Raw genomic sequence first — 25,773 nt, 5'->3', positions numbered from 1 at the left:
AAAAGTAAAGGAACTATGTTCTACTCTTTATACATGAAGCCATCTACAGTAAAATACATTTACATCAGAATCTCCTTAGAGAACAACCAGCTAGAGGAGTATAAATACACACGCTGCACCAGCAACCATTTAAATTACAACTAACACGGCGGATGTAGAAAACAGCAGGTTATAAACATTTCATGTGCCACTGGAGGAGTTTACATCTGAATGTTGATTATAGTGGTCCATTAACAACAGGTCTCAGCTCAGTCATACTGCGCTATCGGCCAATTGACACTCAAGGGGAACAATGTGGAGGATGTAGACCTGAATGTAAGTTAGTGCTTAGTGTGTGACAGTGTTGTTTCATTCTGTATTTATTGATGTGATAACATAATGTCTAGATTTTATTCAACTGGTGCTAAACTGGAACAAAAGTTTGGAAGTTTGTGTATGTGAAGCTGAAGTGGCACATTTACCACTCAGGTGGTTCATGTAAACGCCTCCCAACGGGAATTTGGTACCTTCGTCCATTTCCTGGTCTTATCTTGTAATACCACTTAACACATTAGGGGGGCGATAGTGAGTCGGTGTAGCATCCAGGCAGTTTGGTCTCAGTTGTGTGTCACAGTTATCTGTGACCCATCAGATTCTGTTACCAACAGTGTTGGCTAGTTTTAGGCAGGAGGAGTGAGGGTGAGAATATGAGGGCAGACACTGCTGCGGCAATCCAATGGGATTTGTCCCCATATGGTGTATGGTCAGTACATTGCCTTCATCCCTGATGTTATACAGTTATCTGCTCTCATGACATGGGCATTAGCGTTAACAGTTAACTCAACAGTCTAGAAGAAATTCATCAAACTTCATTCCTTTGTCCGCCAACAGCTGTCTACCTTACTTCTTGTTCTGCTTTTATTTTGCCAAGAGTTTCAGCCGTCATCGAGTTTATCCTTTGATTTATTGTGAAAAGAAGTTAGAATATTACCACAAGAGGTCTGAAGTGCTCACAAGTTCAAACTAGTGTGATGATGGTGCTCTTTGGCTGGCAGCACCGACTGTCGCTCGCAGCTGCAGTTTTTCTTCCCTGTTAATACAGTCTGGAACTCGGATCGTATTAACGTTTTCACAGCCACTCTGAAGGGCGGACCAATCAGTGAACAGTGTCTGGTTAACTGCCTTTGTCCCGCTCCTCCTTCATTGTGATTGGACAGCTGATGACAGTGTCGAGTACAACTCTCTGTGAACTGTCAGTGACCCGGGAAAAACTATGAACATTCAGCAATCAGCGCAAAATTAACGATCAGCACCTCGTCACGCTGCTGCCGTTTATTAACTTTAATAATACGCTGTGCTCAGAAAAAAAACAACCTCTGGTGGACACGGTAGGTAGTTGCAGCGGTGGCAGAGTGGTGGTCGGTTATGGTGCGAGCTGATTGGTTCAAATTAACCTGAGGACCACGCCCAGTGGGATGAAAGGACGACACATAATTACTTATGGAGGGTTCCCAGACCCATATAATCCCGCAGTGAAATTGGGTCGGGTTCACACCAGGCCAGCTCTTCTGTAGGGAACACTAAAAGTTCAAGAAGAAGATGAGGTCCAAGGCAATAAAAGAAAGATTGTATGCTGAGGGTTTCATCCCGAAGAAGGTTGTTTGTGCCGCTACATGTTGGTTGTAACCCAATTCAGTTTTAACATGTTCGGGCATTCTCCTTGTTTTTACAATTTCACCATGAAATAACATCTGAATAAAGGCTTTTGACTTTTTGCAAGGGGAACTTCGATATTTTCTTCTTTGAAAGGTCGCTGCAGTGTCTCACTATCGCCTCTTGTTGTACTAAGTGATATTACAAGACAGGACATGCTGTTAGCATGTTGGATGTCTCTGTAACACAAAGATGTCGGTGTTAATTTTTGTTCCTTTTCCTAGTTTCATCTAAAATTTTTACATATCATCCCTTTAAACATTACAAAGTGTTGTTTTTTCTTTACAGTCAACATAATCAAAAGACCAACGCCTAAAATATGCCATTCAATTTCTTAATTGTCCAATCTTCCTTGTCGGTGTATTTCAGCCTCGAGCACCATTTGTTCCTACCGAGGGGCGTCAACCTTTAAAAAAATAAAAATAAAAAAAGAACAGACAAGCACATAGTTTCATTTAAAAAAAAAAAAAAGAAAAAAGGCTCACACATTTTCTCCAAAGATTTACACTGCAGGTTGTTGTTTTTAGCAAGTGTGACTCAACAGGAGTAAACAGTGCGTTTGTTGGGGACTATTTTCAGCAGATTAACACATTTGGAGCTGGAGTCAATATTTACAGCAGGAGGACAGTGTGAGTGGGACTCAAAATAACCATGTCACAGGTAATGAAGGAACATGTCACTCTGTGCAACAGTGTGACTCCCTGACTTTAGATTTTAATAATAGATTCTGAACAAAAGGTTAGGTTGGTCTTTTCATGGAGTTTGTTGACAATAAAAATACATATTTAAAGTATGTTCAGACCAATTATTTATTTAAACCCGGGCGTTATGTGTCCCCTCAAATAAAGAGGCATGCATGTTGCACCAAACTCACATCTCTGAACTTGTGGATAGAAAAACATGAAGCACAGTTTGACAAATTAAAACAAGAAAAAAAATTCATATCAGTCGATCATTTCTTCTCATCACTGCTGCACATTTTTGTTGAATATCACGTAAAGTAACAGGGAAACATGTTATCCGCCTACGTGAAGTAAAGCCAGCCGGATCTGTTGATGCATCTCTGAAGCATCTTTCTATGTTTACAAGAATGAATGTGTTGAACCTCAGAGCTCAGTTTGACTGAGACGAATGAAACGTTTACTTTGAGCTGGCTGCATCCCTCTTCTCTGTAATGTACATTAGTACTGTTGGATGTATTTACATTGACTAACCTGTGCTGATAGATGTGCATGTATGTTTACCACATTAAAGATGCTTGGAAATGACTTTAAAGTGGAATTGAAATGCAGAAAGCATGCAGAAAGAAACTCCTACAAACTTCAGTGTGGCAGAATGTCCTGATGGGAACTTTTGTCAACAGATTCTTATCATATAAAAGCCTTCTAAGCTAAAAAAAAAAAAAGAAAAAGAAAAAGAAAAAAAAGAGCATTAAAAGCTTGGCACTCTCATTTGAAAACTACATTCAAAGCTGACATGCTAAAGGAAACTGTGATACAAAGAACGCTCGGTTTCTTTTAGCACCTGCACACTATATGTTGGCCCCACATCCATCTAAAATTAAAACAATCATCCAGAAGCTTAAAAACGTAACAACTGAAATGCACCTTTGACACACGAGTCAGTCGTTTCCCTTCAGTTTCTGCGTGACACATTTGATGCGGATATTTTCTCGGAGGTTTCGGAGGCGCGCGCTGCGACTTGTGATTTCCTCCACGTAGGTTTTGGGGAACCAGCCCCGCTCCCCGTCCGACAGTCTGATGCCTTCCACCCAGCCTGGTGACACACAGCATCCCTTAGACATCATACACAACAGCTTTCACAGTGTGGACACATGTAGGTTACGTTGGAGTATTTCTTACCATCACTTGTGATGGTCTTAGCATGAAGAATGTCGGCCTTCTCCAGCGTTAATTCGTCGTGCTCCTGGGATTGATAGCTTTTGATGCACTGAACCTGGGATATATCTAAAAGTAAAAGACAAAAATAAAAGGATGACTTTGAAGATTCCAAAGGTCTACACTGATTTATGATGCACCTGAAAATCTCTACTGACCGTCATTTTCACTGGCCTGCTCGATGTCTTCTCGTGGATCAGATGGAAACATCGCTGTGATCCATCTCTGCTTCCCACTCCTTGGACGACAACAAAGCCAATTAAGGCGGTTAGAAACAACCTGAAGCATCAAAATGGCTGCTGACGAATGTTTTGGACAAAGTGACGTTTACTCACTCAGTATGAGATTTTAACAGGATCTGGTGTTTCAGCTGTTGGCCTTCACACAGCTGCAGGTGGAAGATGAAGCCGGAGATGTTCTGCAGCTTCTGACTGAGATCCTTCACTTTCAGCTCTCCTATCTTGGCATGCACGAACACCATGAACTTCCACGTACTGCAAACAAAAAGATGTCGTTTTACTGTCGAGATCATTAGCAAACTGCACACATTGAAATAATTCACAATCGTTACCAGATAGTAAATGTTTAAAGTCACTTATTCTGATGGAATAAGTTTGTGTTTGCAGACAAATGAGGGAATCTTGGTGAAACCTGGTGCAGTCTGTGTTGCTCTCTGCACAATTAATCTCAATGGCTGGCTAAGGCTCATTCTTCTCATCTTACTTCTCTATTCTTTCAGTATAATACTCATGTTGTAAAGTTGTTATTGAAAAGTTGTATTTTGTCAGGTTGAAATTTGTCCAGATCCGGCCTCATCATTCCAGGCAGAAGTGATTACACAGAGAAGTTGGGGAGTGACTGAGGAGTATCTTGAACCCCCCTAGAGCATGCGGGTAGATGCTGGGGTGGTTGTAGGACTGTCGGTACAGGCAGCGGTACTGACGCAGGGCAGGCAAAGAGGAGACATGGCACAATTTTGCTTCTTAAATTGACCACCAAATTGAGAATGTGTATGTTTAGATGATTATGAAGTCTGAGGCAAGTCACATGAGCGGAGCAGCTCGAGTCAACTGCCTGAACTAGCTTGCAAACGTCGCTGTAGCTTTTGTCAAATTTGTTGCGGAGTTTGGAGGGAACACTTCGCAGACAGCATGAAGAGAAATCATTACTGTGATTGAATTTGACTTTGGAAAACATGTTTAAAAAAAAATCCTTTGTCATATGTCATGATATGTCAGCTCTTTGTTCATCTTTGTTTATCACTCACTCCTTCCTCCTGGACAGCAGCAGACAGTCATTGAACAGGTGGAGGTACACAGGCTTGGTGGGTAACTTGAGCTTTGATCCAGAAATACTCATCGTCTGAGTGTCCACCTCCAGGAGTTCACCGTGTTTCACCAGCCAGCGGGACTGAGAGATCAGAGGAAAGATCTGCAAAGGAACGAAGTCCGTTATGATGAAGACAAAAAGGAAAGTGAACCCTGTCACAAAAGAGTGAAAGACAATAAGAACATTTCACTCACTTTGCCCTCAAAGTTAATTTTCTTGTTGAGGTGGATGAGCTCCTCCATCCTCTTCATTGACTGCACACTGGAGTTACATTCTTTGATGATCTAAGATGATACAAACCAACGGTCATTACTGCTGTGCCTAACCGGTGATAATACTGGTCCTCATCCAAGTGCTTATTAGGAAAGATAACCACCTTTTTTAGCTCATTGAAAGCTTTCGTTGCGGTGTCCTCATCTCGAGAGCCTGGTGTCGTCCTCTTTAAGATATTCTGAAAAGCAAAGACAGTTTTGAAGACGCAGCAAAGAGTAAACAATACTTTTGTCACGTGGTGTTCGAGGGGGAAAAAAAGGCAAATTGCTTCGCCAGTCCCAAAACTACTTCATTTACAGTTCTGTGTGATGAGGTTTCAAGTGTGAACATGAACTGTGCAGCGAGTGTTTGTACCTCCACCAGCATTTTAAGTCGTGTGATCCTCTGAAACGGGAGGATTAGAAAAGAGGTCAGAGGAAGTCTTTGGCAGACGGGGTCCTCCTCCAAGCGAGCCAGGATGCTTGGGAAACGAGGGTTTTCGTGCCTGACAGGACATTTAGAGAAACATTTTTATGACTTTTAGTGAAAGTACATGAAAATTCCAGCATGCTTTTAGCCCCGAGAAAAAAAAAAATATGTTCAGCAAGTTCAGTCATGCAGGTGTCAAATAACACCTGAACACCCTCGGAGGAAATTATGGACATCCAGCACAAAACAATTGGGCCTTATCACCACAGTCATGAATGTCAGTTACTTTACATACATGCACACACGGACCTCCCACAGCTGAAATATTCTACATACAGTAAAAACCATTACTCACAGCAGACGCTGGTATGTCTGCTCCTGGTACGCCTGGTTGGTTACATAAGGTAAATAAACCCTTCGCAGAGCCGGGCAGTGATCCAGGACAATGTCGCACACATCAAAACGGAGAATGTCTTCCTCCAACCGATGCTCCAGATCCTGAAGAAACCTACGGACCACATGTGGAGAGAGAATCCACTCAGAGAGGGAGACATGACAGCTGAGATGTGGAAACACACACTTGAAGGCAACAGAGGTTCATCGTCTGCACGTTATTTCACCTCTCACTGACATCTTTGACTTCAGGCAGCTTGGAGAAGAGCCACTGCTTGTCCTGAGCGCCGAGACACTCTGCGAGCTCCTGAGACAGCATGAAGTGGTCCACCGCGATCGTCAAGCTACGGATGTACGAGGCCTCTGACGTCACCAGCTCAAACTTTGCCTGTTTGTTGAGAAAGATGCAGGATTTCAACTTCATGAAGAGCTGTAGCAGTAAACCAGAGAATCCACCAACATGCAGACACAAAGGCCCACCAGCGCATGTGTCTTCTGGGGAGGCTGAACGGTTTTAAGATCAGGCAGCACATTTGAACAGCAGTGTACCGTTCACTCATCAAATCAGTCTTCACATTCAACACTGCATCCTGGTACAACTTTACAGCAAAAAAGCGAAAATAAATCTCTGTGCGACCAAAATCTCCTGCATCATTTGATCTCTAACTTTGGCCTTCAAAGTCATGCAGTAAAAAGAAAGACTCCATCACTAAGTGCCCTTCACACCCCTTCAGCACTCCTTTAAGCTACTCTCACCAGGCAGCCCCTTCAAAGCACCTCTGGCCAAATAGAGAACTTACAAAAACTCTTTCATTCCCCCTGCAATATCTATTTTGAACTAGGCTAAATAGACTGTCACTACCTTTTAATGAAGCTTTCCACACATGCTCTTATTTAACTACGCAGTCGAGCCCCTAATCAATGGTATCAATATCAAAAGTACACGCATTTATGACCAGGGATGAAGAAGGAGAACATGTGATGAAGTACAAAAGTGCTGAGGTCTAAGCAGGTAGGTGGTCAGGATCTGGGTGGGTGGTTAGGTCAAACCCAGGACTTTGTATTGGTGTACAGGTGTATTACAACCGTTGGCGTGATACCAGGTTGGACAATTTTCTATTATTATTTGATAAATCTTGAAATGAAGAGTCAGTTCATATCTTGTTCACCTCCTGTAGTTTTCTTTCCTCGTTGCTGAAGTAGTCGAGCTGACCGCTGGTCCGAACGTCAGGTATGTCCTGCCACAGCGCAAAAGCAGAGCCTCGAGAGGAACGAAAGGAGCTGGATGGAGACAGATTGGATGGAGACGGGGTCCCATCTGACCCTTCATCCCGGAGCCCCTCCTCCTCTGGGCCCGGCTCTTTCCCCTGCTGCCTCTGGATCTCTCTGTTGATGGCCACGTCGCTGTACTCCTGGTACAGAATCGCTGCACAATCAAAATGTTAACAGTTATAAAGGCTGCTCCAGGAAAATACAAGGAAGACTTGATATAGAAGGTATAATAAATGAATGGTATAAATGGAAAAACTTACAACTTGGCAAAAACCTTGATAGTCGATTCGAACTGGGAACAGGTGGAAGTATTCCCAAGTCCTCCTCCAAGGATTTCTTTCGCATTCTGTGAAAAAAGTTTGAAATTACATCAGTAAAATGTCGATCAATATTTACAGGTTCTGTGTAGAGATATTTTCTGTACGACCAGTTACAGCTTACCCGAGTTTTGTGCTCCACCGATGCAAATGCATCCCATTGTCGCTGCTGGGCAGTGGAGGCGCCGGTCCTACCGGACTCTGGGGGGCGCTGTCACTAGAGCCTCCTGAGCTGCGGTGCCTGGAGTTTGACTTATCTAAAGAGAATAAAAAGCAGACGGTGCATATGTCAGGTCAAGTAATCTCATGTGTTTAAGATTCATGAGGAGATACTCTCAGTTTGAACTTATCTGGATGTTTTGGGGTCGTAGAGTGTCTCTGAAATGTAAAAGTAATGCGGAAGTGCCTTAAAGTGCAATACCTCTGAGGGCCACTAGGGGCTGGCTCCAATAGACTACCATTCAAAAACAGTTCACTTCTCTCATGATATCTATACATTTTTTCCAATAGTCAAAGTGTCCTTCGCTAAATTCACTCCTTCTGATCAGTTAGTCCGTTTGAAAATAACTCCATGATTAATCAGATATTAGGTGTCAAATATGTATGTTCAGTATGGTGTATGTTCAGGGGCGTGCCTGGTTTGAGCTTGCTGATATAGGTGGGCAGGGCATAGGGTCCTCAGGTTCTCACTCTTCGTCCTACCTAGCTCGTCTAAATATGGTCACTTCTGGTTTCAAAGAAACCCAAGATGGCAACGGCCTTCATGCCAGAGTGGAGGCTTCAAAAGGACAGTTCATAAACCAATGAGTGATGTCACAGTGTTTGATGTGCTCGAGTCAGCCTCAGCTATGTGAGGCTCTTCGATGACAGTTAAACTGTTTGTGCATCAATCTACCAAACATATAAATTATTGTGTGAAGAAGAGCTGCAGATAACTATTACTTACTTTTTATTGCTCGAGCATTTTTTCACAACAGCAAATGTTTATCTTATTTCTCAATTAGTCGATTCACGAAAATGTTTTTCATACATTTTCTGTCATTCTACTAATAGAATAATTATTTCAGCACCATATTAAAGCATTATGATCTCACATATTGACAGCAGTGACCACAACAAGGTCATCGCTCGTTCTCTTATCCAACCCACAGATTAGTGACAAATTAAAGGAATAAAGTGCTTGAATTAATAAATAAAGACAGCAGGGCTGGCTCAGATGACCTTGAACTATCTTGTAGTTATGCTGTTACAGGCTGCTGGGGAACCTCATCTGATGCACTGAGCTCCTTTCCTTTCTCTCTTCCACTCTATATGCATATGGTACCAAAACATCGAATCAACGTCATGCTTTCTCTCACCAATAGTTTTTTCTTATTATTTGTTGCCTCTCTATACAGTTCATGTCTTGGATCTCTATGCTGTCCTTTTCTCTCTCTGCTCTCTACCTCATCCGTACCCGTCGAGGCAGATGGCCGTCCACCTCTGAGCCCGGTTCTGCCGGAGATTTTTCTTCCTGTTAAAAGGGAGTTTTTTTCCTCCCAGTCACTTCGGTGGGAATTATTGGGTTCCTCTGTAAAATTTAAAGTTCTGTTGTAAAGACTTCACTGTGTTAAGTGCTCTGAAATAACCTGTTGTGTTGTGATTTGGTGCTATATAGATAAAATTGAATTAAACTGAAGTGAAATACAGATGCTTCGGTACAAGATATGAGGGGTCACTGAGTGGTTTGATGAGTATGAAAATAAAGTGAATCATATCCTAAGGCCTTCACAGGAGACAGATCTCACCTGACTGAACACCTGTCCAGTTTGATATCATTATTAACACAACAAACAAGGAAATATCTTTTGGAAGAATGATGTTTCCTTCCTCTATTAAGTCACCTTCACCTGTTATTACCCACCGGGCTGTTTTGGTCTACCTTACAATGAGGTGCTGCCTCTGTGGTCTACTCACAGTCGGGGTTGGAGCTGAGGCCGCTGGAGCTCTGTCTGTCCCTGGAGGCGACCCGAGCGGACAGCGACTTCCCCAGCTTCAGGGTGAAGGAGTTCTTCCTCTGAGACAGCTGCAGCCTCGATATCAGCTCCGAGGCCGAGAAGCGCCGCCGTTCTTGGTCCCCTTGTCGGCCCCGGGACAAAAAGCTCCCTCCTGTGGTGCTGGACGTCTCCACGCTCCCACTTTCCTCCCCCACTGTAGGTATCAGGTCCTCTACTATCTGCAGAGGTTCTGCTGGTAGATTGAAAATATCATCCTGACTGAGGTTTGGCAGATCTGCAGCTACATCTGTGGATGAAGGAGTTGAAACGGCCTCCAGGGAAGATAATCCGCTCAGGTCCTCCTCAAGGAAAGAGGCAAAGGGTCCAGGAAAGATGTAGTCTGGGTCCAGGATCGGGCTGCTGAGGGATTCATCACTCAGGCTGTCAGGGGAGTAAACCTGCATTTTTCGCCCTGTAGGACAAGAAAATAACTTGATTAGATGAAGAAGCTTCGTCAACTTTGTGAGCAGTGAAAAAAAAGCTGCAGACTCACGGATGGACTTCTCTTTCAGCGAACCCTGGGATGTTCTCCTCTGAGGCTGGCAGGAGTCTGGGCTCTGGAACCTGGGGCACTCAGGTGAGGATGGGGAACGAGTTAACTGAGGCTCCCAGGAGTCTCTGTTTGTGTATAGGGAGCACAGCGGTAACGACAGAGGGAGGCTGAGAGCTGCGTGGAGAGGACGGCACACTGTTGTGATGGTTCGGGGCTTCTCACTCTGCTCCTGAACAGAGGTCCGGATGACATTTTGGCATTCAAGCTCTCCGTCACTCTCCGCATGTGTTTGAGAGTTCAAATTCAGATTTATTTCGTGTTCACTGTCTGTCCTGTGGCAGCTGTTCTGCATGTCATTCAGTTCATTTAGTGTGTGTTTGTAGCCATTCAGTGGCTGAGTGTGTGTTGTGCAGTGTGCGTCTGTCGGCCTCTGAGAGCCAAAACCGTTCAGTTTAGGAGTCGCTGGAGGTTGCAGCTCAATAAAAGCCAAAGTCTCCTGCTGGCACACGGCGACGTGCTTGTGGTGGCAGGGATGGAGGAGAGGCCTGTCCTCCTGGGCCTCGCTCAGAGCCTGGGACTCTCCTGAGCCCGGGATCCACATGTTGGGACTCTCTCCTCGGTAGCGAAGGGCGTGAAGGTGGGGCTGGAAATCAGGGAAAGGTGAGAATCCATATCCAGGGAGCATGGCTGAGCGGGCACATGGGAGCTGCAGAAGCAGAGAGGAAACAGAATGCTTTATTAAGGCTTCATTCAAAAGGAAATGCTGGAAGTTAAGTTACACAGGCTTTGTTAAATGTTTCCATTTATTGTCTTATTAATATTTTTAAATCATAAGGGACTGCATGGAAGTTATTGGTGAGGGGAAGATGGCTTCCACAAAAATCTTTACCTTAACCACAATATTTAATCATATTTTTCATTTTTAAATTCAGAAAAACACAGACAGACTGCAGACTTCATAGTTCAGGGATATACACACATGTAAGCAGCTGGAGAAAATAATTTAAAATCATCTATTTAAGATTCACTCACTTAAACTACCTGTGGGAGTGAAATGAATGGACCGAAGTTATCAGTGCAGTATGCAATCAATGCAATCACCCAAGTGGATCAAACTTGGACGATTATCGATATTTTATCATATTGTGTTGTGAGACTTGACATCATCTTCAATTTTGGATATTGTAATATGGTGATATGGCATAATTGTTGTCTCTTCCTGGTTTTGAAGGCTGCATAACATTACAGTGATGTCATTTCCTGAACTTACCAGACTGTTGTAGTTGTTAAATTATTCGTCTTCACCCACTTAGTCATGATATCCATATTACTGATGATTATTAACAAAAACTGTAATCGTTCCAAACTTGATATCAAGGTATTGGTCAAAAATAAGGCGATAATTGATTTTGTCCACAAAACAAAGCCCTACGCTTTACTGCAATAATAATCTGTGAAAAATATATGATGATATATAAAAATTACAGGTCCTTCACAATAGGTCAATTATTTTAAACTAATAACATAAATATGTTAAAATATTGGTTTTCTGTTTATCATTGACAAGAACTTAATTGCCATGTGGACAAAAATGGATTTCAGAACCGGTGATTTCTATGCAAATATCTAAAACAAACAAAAGAGTAAACATCCACTCCTCAAACAGTCAGCTGGGTTTAAGTCGGGGTTTGCAGCCTGACTGAGTGTCACCAGAGGATTCCAGCGACTCGATGGAGTGTTACAGCGTTCAGTTGTAATGAACGGCAGTCAGTGTCACGTATGTTTAATAAACTGCTTGTTAAAGTGGTGGAGGGAGCATCAACATGACTTTCTAAAACGGCTTCTGCGCAGGCGCGGGATTCATGCAGCCACACACACACACACACAGACACACACACACACACAACACACACACACACACACACACACACACACACACACACACACACACACACACACAGTTAAGTCTGGTCTAGTGTGTCTCCTGAGCTGTGTCTTCCTGCTCTAATTAAAGACCTCTCTACATGCAGCTTTCAGCCCCTGTACTTAGCATCTACACACACACACACACACACACACACACACACACACACACACACACACACACACACACACACACACACACACACACACACACACTACCACAAGAGAAGGACAGACGCAGGAAGAGAGCACATCCTCAGCACTCTCACCTTTCACCTGAGATCTGTGCTCATCGATCACCTGCCTGTTCTCTTTCTTCATCTACATTCACCAGCAGGCGTCTCCTCTGATTGAATCTTCTGTGTCTCAGCCCAGAAGTGGGTCATAAAGTTGGTCGTCCTGACAGGCTCTTTAAACACAGACCAGCGGAGCTCTGTCTCATCTCACCCTGCTGCTTCCTGAGCAGGTAATCCTCAACTTGTGGCTTTAAACACCTGGTAGAAGGAATGGGGCCGACACCGACATCCAACTCACACAGACTCATACACACTGCGGAAAATAGTTTTTTTTAAATTCTTTTGTATTTAATCTCATCTCATGGTACTTTAATAATCAAATAGCTGTAGATAACAGCACCTCTATAATCAATGTTGTTATATTTTGGCAAAAAACAAGATAAAAGTAAACAACAAGCAGCCATAACTTCATTAGCTGTGCAGGCATGGCCACAACAAACCACTCTCAGAGCTGTTTTCCTGTGTGAATGTCGCTTGTTTTTTTTTAGTTACTGTTTTCCTGTGTAAATGTTTTATTTTTATTATTATTATTTGTTCAGAAAGAAAGTGAAGAAACAAGCAAACACACTCATTCTGTGAAAAAGGTTAAATCAGCTGTTCCTTTTTAATCGAATTACTTGGTGATTGCTTGTGTTACAAAGTTACATCACAATAAGGCCTGTCAGCATTGTGGGATAACATTATCTACCAAAAATACACTTAGAAATGGTGTGATTTTTGTCTGCACGTTGATATTTTTAAGCAAACTTCAGTTTGTCATTTTGCTACTGTAAACCACAACATACTCTTAAAACACTGAATTCCTAGTGTACAATCTGAGGCACAGAGAAGGTTAAATGTTAATTATTAACTTTTTATACCTCGTATTGTTTTACATGAACTCTCACACCAACACTCACTCACTCACTCTCTCTCTCTCTCTCTCTCTCTCTCTCTCACACACACACAACACACACACACACACACACACACACACACACACACACACACACACACACACACACACACACACACACACACACACACACATTTTACTTTACAGTTCATAGTATTAAATTAGTGTCCTTTAAGAGGATAAAAGCACACATTAATGCTTCTCCTGAATGTATGACTTTGTTTTTGAAGCTGTTTGTTACAGAATCAGACTGGAAATCATAGTTTACTTCCTTTGTATTGAGCCACATGTGCTGCTCTCTGTGAATATGAGGCCGTTGAAAAGACACCTGGTCTTGCGGCAAAGGTAAGCAGGCCAGTCAATCCTATCTTTCCCTGTTTCTATCTTAAACACATATACACACACACATTTGCATGCATGCATGCATGCACACACAAACACACACACACACACACACACACACACACACACACACACACACACACACACACACACACACACACACACACACACACAGAGGGTAGTGCAGGCACAAATGGTTACCTGTTCCCGGCTGCAGACAAAGGCAGCCTTTATGTATGTGCCTGGGCCAGGCTGCCCTGAGCACAGGACACCTGAGAGGGTGTGGGAACTGCTTATACTGATCCACTCATATAGTGCAGCCACTGAGCCATATAAACACATCCAGACCACTGCTGCACGATGACACAAGCTTATTGGTGTTTGCATGTAATCCTGATGTATGTTCAGTATTATCAAAACTCACCTCTATCTACAGGCTCTCATGTGAGATCAAATATGAAGCATTTATGTCTAGACAAAAAAAAAACTATATCTCTCACCGTCCTAATGAATGAGTGTTCACATAATCCTCCACCAACAGCCAAGTCGTCATAAATCAACACACTCTTTGTAGAAAATTTGTTATCTGCTCATTTGATCAAAAACCTCAGTTACCAAAAACTGACAGTGAGCCTCCCCACCACATTCATCACGACATGAAAGCATCCGATTCCACGTACGGTACATTCCTCACACTGATACAATTATATCACGCTATTAAAATTTCAATTCCTAAGACGTGTAATTTCCCTTGTCATAGCAGGGTGTTATTTGTGACTGTTAAGGACTTTGCTGCCAGTGTTTCCCCCTGTAATTTCACCGGGCTGCTCTAAGACGGCGTGTCTGCATACAGAAGGTAATGAATGGCACTCTGACGTGCCTCTAATGCCAGCAGCCACACGAGGAGCGTTTTCAATTGTCATATTTTTCATTCTGAAGATCTCAGAATAATCCTTTAATGGAGTGTATCGCATAAATATGAGCATGAATCCAGTGCTGATTCAGCTCTTCGAGGGAGCCGAGCGTTGTGTAATCGCGTAATTAAAGTTTGTTTGATGTTTGCCAGGGGGGAGATGAGGGTGTTAAAACAAATGGATTCATTGCTGGAGCTGTTTATGGTTTATGAAGGTGAAGACACATTTGTGTACCGTTTACTTTCCTAACGCTATCTGATGGTAACAGCAGTACACGAGGCACTTCACGTTTAATGGTGGGAGAATGATTTGTAGATCCATCAGTGTGTAGCTGACAGGGCTGATATGTAGGTGAGTGGCTTAGACATTCCTTCCAAGTTCATCAACATGTCATTCAAACATCAACATGAACCCCTCCAAGAAAAATTCACCACAAGTCTGACTGTTATTGATCTTTGTCAATAATTTAATTCTTAAACATGTCAGCTGCTCTGACTTCTTAAATCTCACCAAAACTGCAAAATCAACCTAAAAAAAAAAAAAAAATCCCTAAATGCTCCAATAGGGGAGTCTCGAATACATTTCTAACCTGCTCAGGTCATCAGGTTGTGTTTTGTGTGCAAAGACTCACACTAACAATGAACTAATTCAACCACAAACACAGAAACTGTCATTTATTTTAAGTCATTCCCACATTTGTGGTTGTAAATACTTACTGGACAACCAAATGTGTGTTCATCCACAGCCTCAAATAGTCCCTCTAGTCCTGGAATCAGTTTGGGACTTTGTCAGCGATTGTCAATGGATGTTTTCCAGGGTAAAACTCAGCCTGTGGTCTTTGCTTATACAGATATTTCCAGCTGTTAAAGGTCACTTGCCCTCATCTTGTTTGATATGAGACAAAGTTTCCAGGGTCTCTTTCTTACATCTGACGCAAAGCGGCATCAAGTGAACACAAGTGTCTTTGTTCAGTTCAGTTGTCATTTTTCTGTCCAGCACCCACGTTGTTCAAATAGCAAATGTACTTGCGGCCATCTGACTGCTCAAGGGGTGTTGGTCTTAAAATGTGGCGCGGTCAGGTGAATTCTTGGTGCATTGATATCTTGAGGCAACAGAAAGCGATTGCATAATGGACCAACAAAAAACAGGTCTTAAGTCAATGGTGCACTATTTTACTGTTATTTTAAGGGTGCAGAGACAGTATAATAATAATGATATAATATGAACCATAGGAAGGTGAACAACACACAGACACTCTGCTTACTTGACAGATTATTATTGTGTGCATCACTCTGTTTAATCTGCACATAAGTAGATCTGTTTCCTCTGCATAGAAGCTTTCTTTCTAACTACTTGGCAAATCCACCATTATAATAGCAATCCACAATGGGATTGCTCTTAACGGGAGCAGATGACACTGATTGGATCGCTTTATGTTACGCCTAAAACACACCTATGATTAATTAGGACACTAAGTACCACCCCTGTCGAAGCATGCATCTTACTTTGCACTCTGATTATCAGCTTTAAAGTCCATAAAGCCAACAAAGTGAACAAAAACACTAAATCAATCTTGCACTGGGCAACAAAATCCCAACTTCCACAAATTAAAATAGGTGCACATTTTATACCCGTTATGAATTTAAATGTTGATTTTAGACTTTTTCTGTCAGGCATGCTTTGACAGAACATATATTACTTAGGAATTAGAAATTAGGTGGTTGTTACTACTAAAATATGAACAAACTGATCTGATTTTTGCCTTTATTTGGCCTTAGGGGCCAGTAATAGTCTGCCAAAATAGAGGGGTTCCACTTTCATTGATGCTACTTTTCCAAGTTCATGTGAGTATACTGGAACAAAAAAAACTGTGGAGGACAGAAAAATTACACAAAAATACACAATGGTTTGTTTTTGGGGTTTTTTTGCATTGGAGAAAGTCTTTGTTCACCAGTATTAATTTAAATACTATCAAGGTCATATACAGTATAAATAATCTGGGTCTGGACATTTGAAAAAATAGTCGTGGCTTTGTGTTTGCTGATGCTGCTGGTTGGAAAAACAACAGCCAGTCACAGATGATGGGATTAAAAGGGCGAGGTTGAGTCGTCTCGCGTCAGAGAAAGAGAAATAGCAACATCCATGAAAAATAGTGACAGAAATTATGGTAAGGATTAGTGAGCCTAAAAAAACCTCTTTGAGTAAACAACTCATATATTACATTTCATATCTTTAGTGCAACCTTTGTGTCACCTGACAATGCTGTCAGCTAAAGAAAACCCAGCCCCAAACAGAAATCAGCTGAAAATAATGTCAGGCTGGATGTACAAAACAAATTCAGTCTGATCATCAGGATCTAATACAAAATATTGGATACAGTTTCAGGACACTGTGCACTTGGTTTTGCTATGATGATGCAGTTTGTGCTGCTCACAGATGAAAGTCGATAAAAATCACAGACACACAGACAGACACACACACACACACACACACACACACACACACACACACACACACACACACACACACACACACACACACTTACTTTCCCTCGTGAGCGTGAGTCTGGTGTGTTTGGTCAGACAGACTGGAGTGTCCTCACAGTGTGGTGTGAGCAGCTTGTGTGTGTGTGTGAGATCGCAGTTTAACTCGGTCACATCAGACCACTAATTGCGGAGCAGGAGACTAAAGAGCCGAGACAAGACATGACATCACTCAACGTCACCCCTGGGAAAACCACCCGACTGGACTCTGTGTTTAGTCAAACTAGTTTCTGGAACATCAGCACTGGTCGACCTGAAATCATAAAGCATCATAAAGTGTTTGTGCTCATTTTTAACACTATACTATATATAAATTAATATCCTGTTGGGATCATAACTGAATGATTAACAGTGATGTGCAGTTATTGTTGCTGATGAACTATAAAATATAAACATCAAATCGAAACTATGTCTTGTTTTAATGCAAATTATGATGTGTTGACATAAAAACAATTACAGGCAATTGGGAACTTGTTGATAAAATTCAGATATTGTGCATGTTTTGCCGTTAAATAATGTTGGTTTGGAATATTTGGAAATAGAAAAATGTATCATGTTTACTTGCATTCTTTGATATTAAAGTTTCTCCATTATTTCTTGAAATATACTCTCCGGTCCTTCTTGGTGATGTTTGACCTACTTCGATCAGCTGAATATTCTGTGCACCATTTCAAATGTGCACAGTAAAAACCTGCCTGGGAAACCAGGCGCTGCCTTCTTGGTATTTTAATGGGTTGCATCTTAATCTCTCAATCAAAACAAACTGCTGAGCGAGACTTAAATTCCAATCAGAGAAATCACACCAGATGTCCAGGTCACGTGCTGATGTGCTTTTTTTGGTTTTGTTTCTGGGAAAAGACGCCTCCGTCGTGTGAGAATGGCTGAGTGAGTTCAGGTCAGGGAGTTCCTTGGTGGTCGTTCCTCCTCCAACCTCCACCCACTGAGACAGGTGAGCACCCCGGAGGCTACGGAGGAGGGTGCCCCGAATGTTTACTCATGGTGTGGGTCCTCCTAATCCTTCTCTAAAGCCTCAGGCGACTTCCCCACGACCTTCCGGGACACGATGAAGACACATGCTGACAACCTGGCTTAGCACCGCACAAAGCTATGCTACACAAGGTAAACCTGAGTGTGAGTCTGTGTGTGAGAAGCTATCAGCCTTTGATTGAAAGCGACAAGACGTGGAGAGGCCTGCTCTAACCTTGTCTCACCCGGAGGGATCCCCAGTAACCCAAACGGACAAACAGCAACCTCTGGCCTTAAAAGCCTGAAAAAATGGCGACCATCTCACGCGTAAACGCCAAGACTTCTGGATCTTTCACCTTTCGCCGCCCCCTCCCACCAAAACCACCACCATCACCCCACCATAACAACTGCAGGCAGATGAAGCTTGTGCACAAAGCCAGGACGGTGAAGACACAATGAGGCTATTGACAAGACGTATGGAAATAACCTGATCTAACTCCTGCGCTTTGTCATAACTCGCAAAAGCTGCCAAATAGATTTGAGAGCCGCAGATCCAACACGGAGTAAATCCACTAAATCTCATAATCAGCACCTTCTGACAGACAATGGTTATCAGTATGCCATCAGGTTCTCAGAAAAAAACTGCTGATTTAGGATGTTCAGGCAGGTTACATGAAGATATGGACAGTTAAAACTGATAGATTTAAGAATTCATCTTAGTTAAATATAGTATAAACTGTATGGTAATACAACTATATATATTTTAGAAAATACACATAAAATGTCTCCCTGAGCTGACGGTGATGTCTTCAAATTCCCCTTTTGTCCGACCAACAGATCAAAACTCAAATATATTTACTGGGCTAGTTCACATTTTTTGAAGTGGGGTTTTATGAGGTACGTATCCATAGTTGTTGTTTAGTAGATAGTGGTCCCCAGTTTGGAGAAGAAAGCAGCTGTAGCATGGCAGCTAAGCAAGGTCAGCAGCAAAATGTATCTTCCCAAAAACAGGCCCACCTAAAAACGTCCATATCAGTTTAAGTGTTCGCTTTGTTTAGAACAATATCAGTGCTTGACCTCGCTGTCAGACAACACACTTGGCAGCACAGCGCACCACTGCGCAGGAATATGGAAGTGCTACGGTTGAGAAAATGTAGTGCCATCGAAAAGAGCTGACAACAAGGTGAAGCAGAGCAAATATTTGAAATATAGCATACTTTTAATTTAATTGAATTTATTTCACTTTATTAATCCCCGAGGGGAAATTTCTTCGCTACAGCAGGGGGGCTCTCAGGGGGGAGCTACTGCAACAGGCTGCCACTAGCGCGGTGCCAGGTAACCTGACCTGAGGTGCATGTTTTTGGATGATGGGAGGAAGCCGGAGAACCCGGAGAGAACCCACGCAAGCACAGGGAGAACATGCAAACTCCGCACAGAAAGGCCCAGGACCGGATTTGAACCCGGAACCTTTTTGCTGTGAGGCGACAATGCTAACCACTGCACCACCGTGCTGCCCATTTAAACTGGTATTATTGTTTCCTTTTTTTTTAGGTAGCTAAAATACATTTTGCTGCTGACTCCACTGCTCCGCTGCCATGCTGGTTCAGCTGCCTGCTTTCCCAATCTACTTAATGGTAGCCGTGGCCTGCAGGTTGAGAGGCATGCTGAGGGGTAGCCAGTTTTAATCCTTGTACCAGCCGAGGAAAAACATCCATGACCGAAGTTCCTTTAAGCAAGGCACTTAACCCCCAACTGCTCTTGGCACTGCAGTTTCCACTACTCTGTCTGTGTGTGTGTGTGTGTGTGTGTGTGTGTGTGTGTGTGTGTGTGTGTGTTCACTGCCTACGGATGGGTTAAATGCAGAGGTGAAAGTCCTGTGTGTTCCCTTACATACGTACCAAATGTAACGCTGGCAAACAAAATGATTCTTCTACTCTGACTTTCTATAAGTACCTCATACATCTCCACCTAAAAAACCCAGAACACTCCCTTTAATTTATAGTGATATGAAGCAGATATAAAGCAGTCAATCCTCAAATTTAAAAAGCTGAAACAACTAAATGTTTTGGAAATTTTGCCTGACCGAAACAATGTTCATCTTTCTTGTGGTCGATCAGTCCCATCAAAAAGCTGAATGAACTGATCCTAACAAGTTTTTTTGATGTATTCAACTCCGAACAAAACATATTCTGCTGCACCAAAGAGCTGAATTGTTTTCCAAAAAAGGATTAAAACACATCAGTGATCCTCACTGGGACACTGGCTGACATGTGTCTTCATTACCACAAACACGGGCCCTGTTTGAGCCGGTGCATCCACCAACAAATACGCAGCTGAAAATAGTCCCCAACAAATGCACTGTTTACTCTTTTATGATTACTGTTTGCTAAAAACTACAGAGACCATCTCACTGCTTTTTTTGGTTGGAACCAATATAGGTTTGGTGCTGAGAGGCACAGAGACATAGGACAGTATCGCGAGACAGATTGACCCATTGTTGGATTTGGTTGTTTTTTATGGGTTTTGCCGACAGTAACACTAAATATGACCAACCATATCCTTTAAATGTTAAGACATTTATCAATCCAAAAATGTTGGACTTTATCCTTTCATCTGTTTTCAAATTATTTTCTTCAGCACAAGAAGCTTTCCAGTAAGTGAGGAACAGAAAAAGGAAGGTGTGCCATTCATGTATCTGCTGTGCCTTCATTTTATTTTGTTTTATTGTTCTGGTGTAAATATGCTGAGTAGGAGGAGGCGGGGTTTGTTGGACTCAAACTGTCTATCAGAGCGCTTTGATTCCGATCAGATCATTTGGCACTGAGGCTGACCTACTTTACATTGAACTGCTGATACATCTCCTGCATTCACCTGCTCTTGTGTTCACTCGCATTCTTTTCTTTGCTGTTTTCTTCTTCTCTGCTCAGCGGAGCACCCGCCCCCCCCTCTCCCCCCCACCCACACCCACGCACACACCCACACACACACACCCACCCACACACACACACACACACTTCCTCCTCCTCACCCCGCCTCTTGCTCTTATTATCTGGACAGGTATGGACAAGCCATATGTTGTTTTGAAACATGATCGGGGTAAAAGTGGAGCACACCTAACAAGATGACCATCCAGAAATGATTCCTCTTTAGCCAGGAGCCAAAACTATAAACTATTCAAAGCCAAACTGTGAATACCAGCAGGATTAGAGAGATAATTGGAGGGAGAGGTGAATGGCCTTTAATTCGGGGAAGAGCTGCTGCTGCTGCTGCTGAACGTGAGAGCAACACCTGGTTTGTTTCTTCAGAAGAGCAAAGAGGGCCACAAAACTAAAATTTCAGCGAAGAAGCCTCCAAAGACAGAAACTTATTATCCCGCATGAGTACAAATGTGGAACGCAAACTGCATCGTGTTGGCCAAGTCTGGGTAGGAAATGACCTGAGGGCTACAGTGGTAGACAGGTGTGCAGCAGCAGAGTCAAGGCAGTGCTCGGCACACATGGCCCCAGGCTCAGATTTCTAAATTCTGTCTGTTTTAACCCTCATGCAGGAGCCAAATATTCTCTAACACGCAGATTAACTAATAAATAAATGAGCTTGCACTGCGCTACCTAATAAGAGAAAAGTTTATCCTTTCAGGTGGTTCGAGCTGCCTGGTAGTCTCAGAAAATAAACTTTTCAACTTAAAAATCAAAGCCATCGCATTACTGTATTATTATTAACTGACTACACACACTTTTAACTCCGTAGGTGGTCTGTTTTACAGGCCAGGTTTGAAGACAAGCTCATGTCCACATATTGAGGCGCCCTAGCCCCTGATGAGACCCTCTGACACACGGAGACACTTTTCCACATTCCCTGGATGACTCGGCACGCTCATTCCTCTGAAATTGACCACTAAGCCAAGGCAGGAGACAAACAAAGAAACTCAGCTGTACACGTGCAGGAGCAAGGGCTGCTATTATGGGCTATTACGGCTGCTGCTATTTAGGCCACGAGCCAGAAGGGTAAGAAAGTGACTGATTCTCTCGGAGATATCAGTGTCACTTATATCTGAGTGGCGGGTGCTTTCAGTCGGTTTCAAGGAGGTCAGTGCAGAAAAACCCAGCAGAGGCAGTCATGTTAATGGTAGCGGCTGAACATGCGTGTGTCTGCGTGTGCACCTGAATGTAAACCTCATAAGGCAGAAAGGGAGCATTTGCATGTCAGGTTAGACGGAGCAGGTGAGGGAAGTAAGAGGTGGGATGAAGGTGAGGTGTGGCACCCCGGATCGCTTTCACACACATGCACGCACACACATGCTGAGATAGCCACCGTTTGAGTTGCAGGTGATGGGGCAGGTGCTCTCCAGACATACAGTAGTGGGGGAAGGAGGAAGTGGGAGGAGAGAGGGCTCCCGAGCTGAGTTATAACTCGGAGTGTGATGTGAGCAGGCATGCAGAGTGAAATCAAATCTACACAAGTCTGCTTACAGGCAAGAAACTCAATCACACCTAAAGAAAGTTCGTCAATCAATTTGTTTTTCCCCGATGTGAAGACTTAATTATTGTTGTAATTATCAGATGTCTGCCATCACGCTGGGGATCTTCAGCCTGCAATAAAGTGCAGTAAAACAGTTCAAGGTCCTGATTTATACTCTGCGCTGCTACACATCTACCCCATGTAGCAGAATGAGTGAGTGCAGAGTGCAGATGGTGTGTTCAAGGCAGACATACCGTAGTAAATCAGATCATCCAGACAACACCCACAGCAATCTAATTGCGCTCCAGCCAAAATATGTACCTCCAGACTATTCATTCACTCACACAGCAGCAGCAGCAGTTGACTCACATGACAATACACTGAGTCATCAGGACAGCAGGCAGACAGGCAGCCATCACCTCAGCTCACCGTCTGTTGATGGAAGGAGAATAAGCCTGCAGGGAGGTAATCTGCTTTGGATGTGGGTCACAATCACCACACGGGTAAGAAGGAAGCAGCTTCCATAGTATTATAAATCATAACCTGCCTGTTGAGTGTCATCACAGAGCTGATGTTTACATCCCAAACGGAGCAGTGTCAACAGTTTGGCCAGCTGGAGGCTCACACACACACACAGAGGCCTTAACTAATACAAGCATTCGCATGTTTAGAAACACACTCACACACACACACACACACACACACACACACACACACACACACACACACACACACACACACACACACAGGGCCACATAACAAACCCTGAAGCCACAGCCACGCAAGGCGTTTTGAGTCTTTATGCTAAAATAACCCATGGAGGCGAGCTGAGCGGAGTGTGTGAGCCGGGGTGCCAAGTTTCAGCCATGTACAGTTTTTAACAACCCCTCATCCAACATATTCCAGACATGCACTTACCTGCCCTGCTCTGCAGCGACTCATTGCTGCACTGTAACCATCACATTTAAGGCTCAGCTCACTTTGCACTGCCTAGGGAGCTGCTGGAAACATTATCGATACAAGAAGCAACTTCTTCCAAGAGAATAAATGAATAGAGAGAGAGCTCATAATCTCACTGGCAGCATAGATGCATCTACTTGAGCTGGATATTTGGCTCTTTGCCGCCTCACAGGAAAGAGACAACATTGGTAAAACTGTCAAATTTAACATTTAACAATACAAATGCACAGATTTATGACTTTATTTAAACTGTGGATTTTAGTAGAAATAACAGACCGTCCAAGCAAACCGACAACGAGTCTCATAACCCTGTTTTCTGCACCTGTACAGACACACTATCTACCTTTGTTTTCATGGTATATGCTGTCAGTTAAATGCGGTTGACAAGCAGCACAGCACTACTTTCCCCAAAGTGCAACAACACAAAGCACAGCCTGCACTCTCAGGCAAAACAGCACAGCTCAGCTTTCACTCCCATCAGCAGAATTCACCCAATAAACAGGTTATTGGAAAAAAGAAAACGGTGGAATGTGTGTGCAGGTTTGTTATTTGAGTTATTGTTGCCGTTTGTTTAGTACTTTACCTCACTGGTGTTAGCAGCCTAGTCTGTGTGCTGGATGGTGGCCAGCAGCAGTGTGTGAATCCAGGCCATCCCAGGGTCAGACTGAGCCACTCTGCTATCCATTGCTGCCTTGTGTTCCTCCCGGCTTCTCTCCTCCCGTTTCCTCTCTCAGCTTTCTTTTTTTTTTTTTTTTTTAAACACAGCTCTGACTTTTCCAAAACTGTTCTAGTCTCCTTGATTATTCTCCTTCTTCTCCTCCTCCTCAGAAAAAAGACAAAACAAAAACAGGTTGAAAACACAGTCACCACTTGCTGCTCTCAGAGCTACTTACAATGCAGATCCCCTCTCTAAGCTCCTCTGCTCTCCCTTCCCTCTCGCTTCTTTTCCCTCCCTCTCTCCCTCCCTCCCTCCCTCCCTCTCTCTCTCTCTCTCTCCCTCCCTCCCTCGCTCTCTCTCCTTCTCTCTCCCTCTCTGCTACTGTTGGGGAAATGCTCTCTTATTTTCTCTCATTCTCCTCCCCCTCTCTCTAATAGTTATTTAGTGTCTCATTTCAACACCTGCTTTGAGACAGAAAGGGACGAAGAGAGAAGAGGGAGACAGACCTGGAAAGGAAAATGTTGCTCCTCTTTGGAAGTGTGTACATGTAAACATGCGTGATGATAGTGGAGTCTGCTTTTATCAGTAAAAGTGAAATGTGTGTGTGTTCATGTGCTGTTTGAGTGTGTGAGATGTTCATTGAAACACAGATTTAAAACGAGCACAAATCCTCGTGTGCAAAAGTGAACATTTGCTTGTAAAATCGTTGCACATGAAATGTATCTGCAACACTGTGCGTGCAGCTCCGTCGCTAGAAAGGCCTCTGGCTGTGTGTGTTGTGTGTGTGTTGTTGTTGTGTGTGTGTGTGTGTGTGTGTGTGTGTGTGTGTGTGTGAGCGTGAGTGTGAGTGTGTGAGCGCCTGCATGCAGCTTTCACCAAATGTCAGGCTGTGAGATGGTGACAGAAAGAAGCTGCTACGGCATGCTTGAACTCTCTCATCTCTTTCAGTGCTCCCGCTTGCTGCTGTATCAACTATGTTCACTAATCAAACATGAAAGGGACGGTGGTGGGTAGGTTACCTCAGGACAGAAGTTTATGCAGCAGTGGTGGACGTCTAATTGTCCTCATTTCTGTTGGAGAAAATAGGTCAATAAAGGCCTCGAAGTTGTCTGTGATTTCCCTCTTGTATCACTGTGAAACTGGCAACACAATTCAGAAATTGTTGGTTGGATGTACGGCAAAAATATGATTTTAAATAATAGTCAAATAAATATTGCATAGATTTGAATGACTTGTCATTGGTAACCCTACAGATGGGATGATCAATATTTTGATATTAATAACATGGTGACAAACCCCCAGAAATGAAATTTTAAATCAGTTTCTGGGTATTTTCTGTCAGGTGAACCCTCATCAAGTGCCATGTTGCCGTGTCTCGTTTGCTACATCGTTACCTTTGAGGCTGATTTGTAGCTGTCGTCTGCGGCTCGTGCACGCAAATGTCTCCTTCCTCGCTCCAGCAGTCGGTGAATGAGACAGCCGGTGTCCACAGTGCATACCTGTGCTCACTGACATGTACTAACTCACTCTTCCTGCAGGCCATGGCAGAGGAACGCACAGCAATCATAACAATCCCAAGATGAATGTGGCCAAGAGGGAGGGAGGGAGGGAGGGAAGGAGGGAGGGAGGGAGGAAGAGAGCATGTATTAAAAGAGAATAAGGGATGAAATAAGAGCGACGAGAGTGAGGAGCGCGTAGCAAAAAAAG

At 43.3% G+C, this 25,773-nt stretch overlaps 1 protein-coding gene across 1 annotated transcript; it reads right to left on the bottom strand.

The window, feature by feature from the left end:
* Positions 1 to 3,124: 3,124 nt before the first annotated feature.
* arhgef19 (Rho guanine nucleotide exchange factor (GEF) 19) lies at positions 3,125 to 25,604 on the bottom strand. The gene is made up of 18 exons (XM_069140402.1): positions 25,461 to 25,604; positions 25,086 to 25,136; positions 23,992 to 24,231; positions 10,112 to 10,817; positions 9,539 to 10,030; positions 7,707 to 7,839; positions 7,526 to 7,611; positions 7,163 to 7,419; positions 6,221 to 6,381; positions 5,956 to 6,108; positions 5,547 to 5,676; positions 5,296 to 5,370; positions 5,114 to 5,203; positions 4,858 to 5,021; positions 3,926 to 4,084; positions 3,749 to 3,828; positions 3,555 to 3,659; positions 3,125 to 3,468 (listed from the first exon to the last, which is right to left on the bottom strand). The coding sequence occupies exons 4-18, from the start codon at positions 10,794 to 10,796 to the stop codon at positions 3,314 to 3,316; spliced, it is 2,925 nt and encodes a 974-aa protein (XP_068996503.1). The 5' UTR covers positions 10,797 to 10,817; positions 23,992 to 24,231; positions 25,086 to 25,136; positions 25,461 to 25,604; the 3' UTR covers positions 3,125 to 3,313.
* Positions 25,605 to 25,773: the final 169 nt, after the last annotated feature.

The sequence above is a fragment of the Embiotoca jacksoni genome, unplaced genomic scaffold, assembly GCF_022577435.1.
Source record: "Embiotoca jacksoni isolate LCO1_2020_lvr unplaced genomic scaffold, fEmbJac1.0.p SCAF_9, whole genome shotgun sequence".
Classification (NCBI taxonomy): Eukaryota; Metazoa; Chordata; class Actinopteri; family Embiotocidae; genus Embiotoca; species Embiotoca jacksoni.
This window is presented reverse-complemented; position numbering and strand designations above follow the sequence as displayed.